General features: G+C 60.6%; 1 protein-coding gene across 1 annotated transcript in view; it reads right to left on the bottom strand.

The window, feature by feature from the left end:
* BAHD1 (bromo adjacent homology domain containing 1) overlaps window positions 1-965 on the bottom strand; it is a 9,269-nt gene that overhangs the window by 7,289 nt on the left and 1,015 nt on the right. Inside the window, exon 2 of the mRNA XM_010848051.1 lies at window positions 422-430. Coding sequence (XP_010846353.1) covers window positions 422-430 — 9 coding nt within the window. The remainder of the gene's footprint in view (window positions 1-421; window positions 431-965) is intronic.

The following is a 965-nucleotide window of genomic DNA, read 5'->3' as shown; positions in this document are numbered from 1 at the left end:
ATTCTTCTCATCATCCCAGACATTCCTGTGTCACTAATTTCCTATGCTTATCCCCATTTCCACTGTACATACTTATCCAAAAAGTCTCCAGGGAAGTCCTCTACTTTACAATCCAGGAAGAGAGGTGAAGACTCATCAGGAGGCCTCTCTGAGAGTCAGTGATGGAGATGGAAGCCACCAGCTGTGACTGACTGTGTATTCCCTGACTCCCCAAGGCACAGGGCACCGGGTCAGGAGGGGCTGGGGGAGCAGGATGGGCCAGTGTGATCACTTCCCCAGGGTAAAACTGAGCTGGAACCCCTTGTCACCTCTCAGAGTGGCCAGAGACAGGGGTGGCTGGGATCCACCTCACTGCAGGTCCTGTGTCCCTGCCACCACCCTCCCTTCTCCCCATCGGCTGGGAGCTGGCGCTCACCAAGACATAGACGGCCTTCTCGCAGGCAGCCCCGACGGGCACCCAGCCATTAGTGCGGCGGCGGCGACGGCGGCGGGGGCGTGGGCGCTGGACGCGAGGCTGCTTGGGGTGGCTGGGCCTGCGGGCGGCCTTGCTCCGCGCAGTGTGCCTACAGCTGGAGCCCGTGCGCAGACCTGACTTGGAGCCACTAGGAGGCTTGGCGCTCTGAGGGCACGCACGGGCTACTGTCTGGGGCTCCGAGGTGGGTGTCTGAAGATGGGGGACGGGCTCTGCTGCAGGCGGCACGCTGGGCACAGGGCACCCCAGGAGGGGGTGGGCAGGTGAGGCAGGGTGGCCGGCTGCCGGGAGAGGAAATTCCAGCTGGCCCAGGGATCTGCAGCCTTCTGGGAAAATGAGAGAGGGAATCAAGGCAGGTAAGGACAAGCAGTGAATCCGCAGCACCTCTGCTTTCACAGCCTGAAAGTGAAAGTTGTTCAGTTGTGTCTGACTCTGCGACCCCATGGACTATACAGTCCGTGGAATTCTCCAGGCCAGAATACTGGAGTGGATA

Source organism: Bison bison, unplaced genomic scaffold (genome assembly GCF_000754665.1).
Source record: "Bison bison bison isolate TAMUID 2011002044 unplaced genomic scaffold, Bison_UMD1.0 scf7180017864259, whole genome shotgun sequence".
NCBI classification, from domain to species: Eukaryota; Metazoa; Chordata; class Mammalia; order Artiodactyla; family Bovidae; genus Bison; species Bison bison.
The sequence above is the reverse complement of the archived record's forward strand: the minus strand, read 5'-3'. Positions and strand labels throughout refer to the sequence as shown.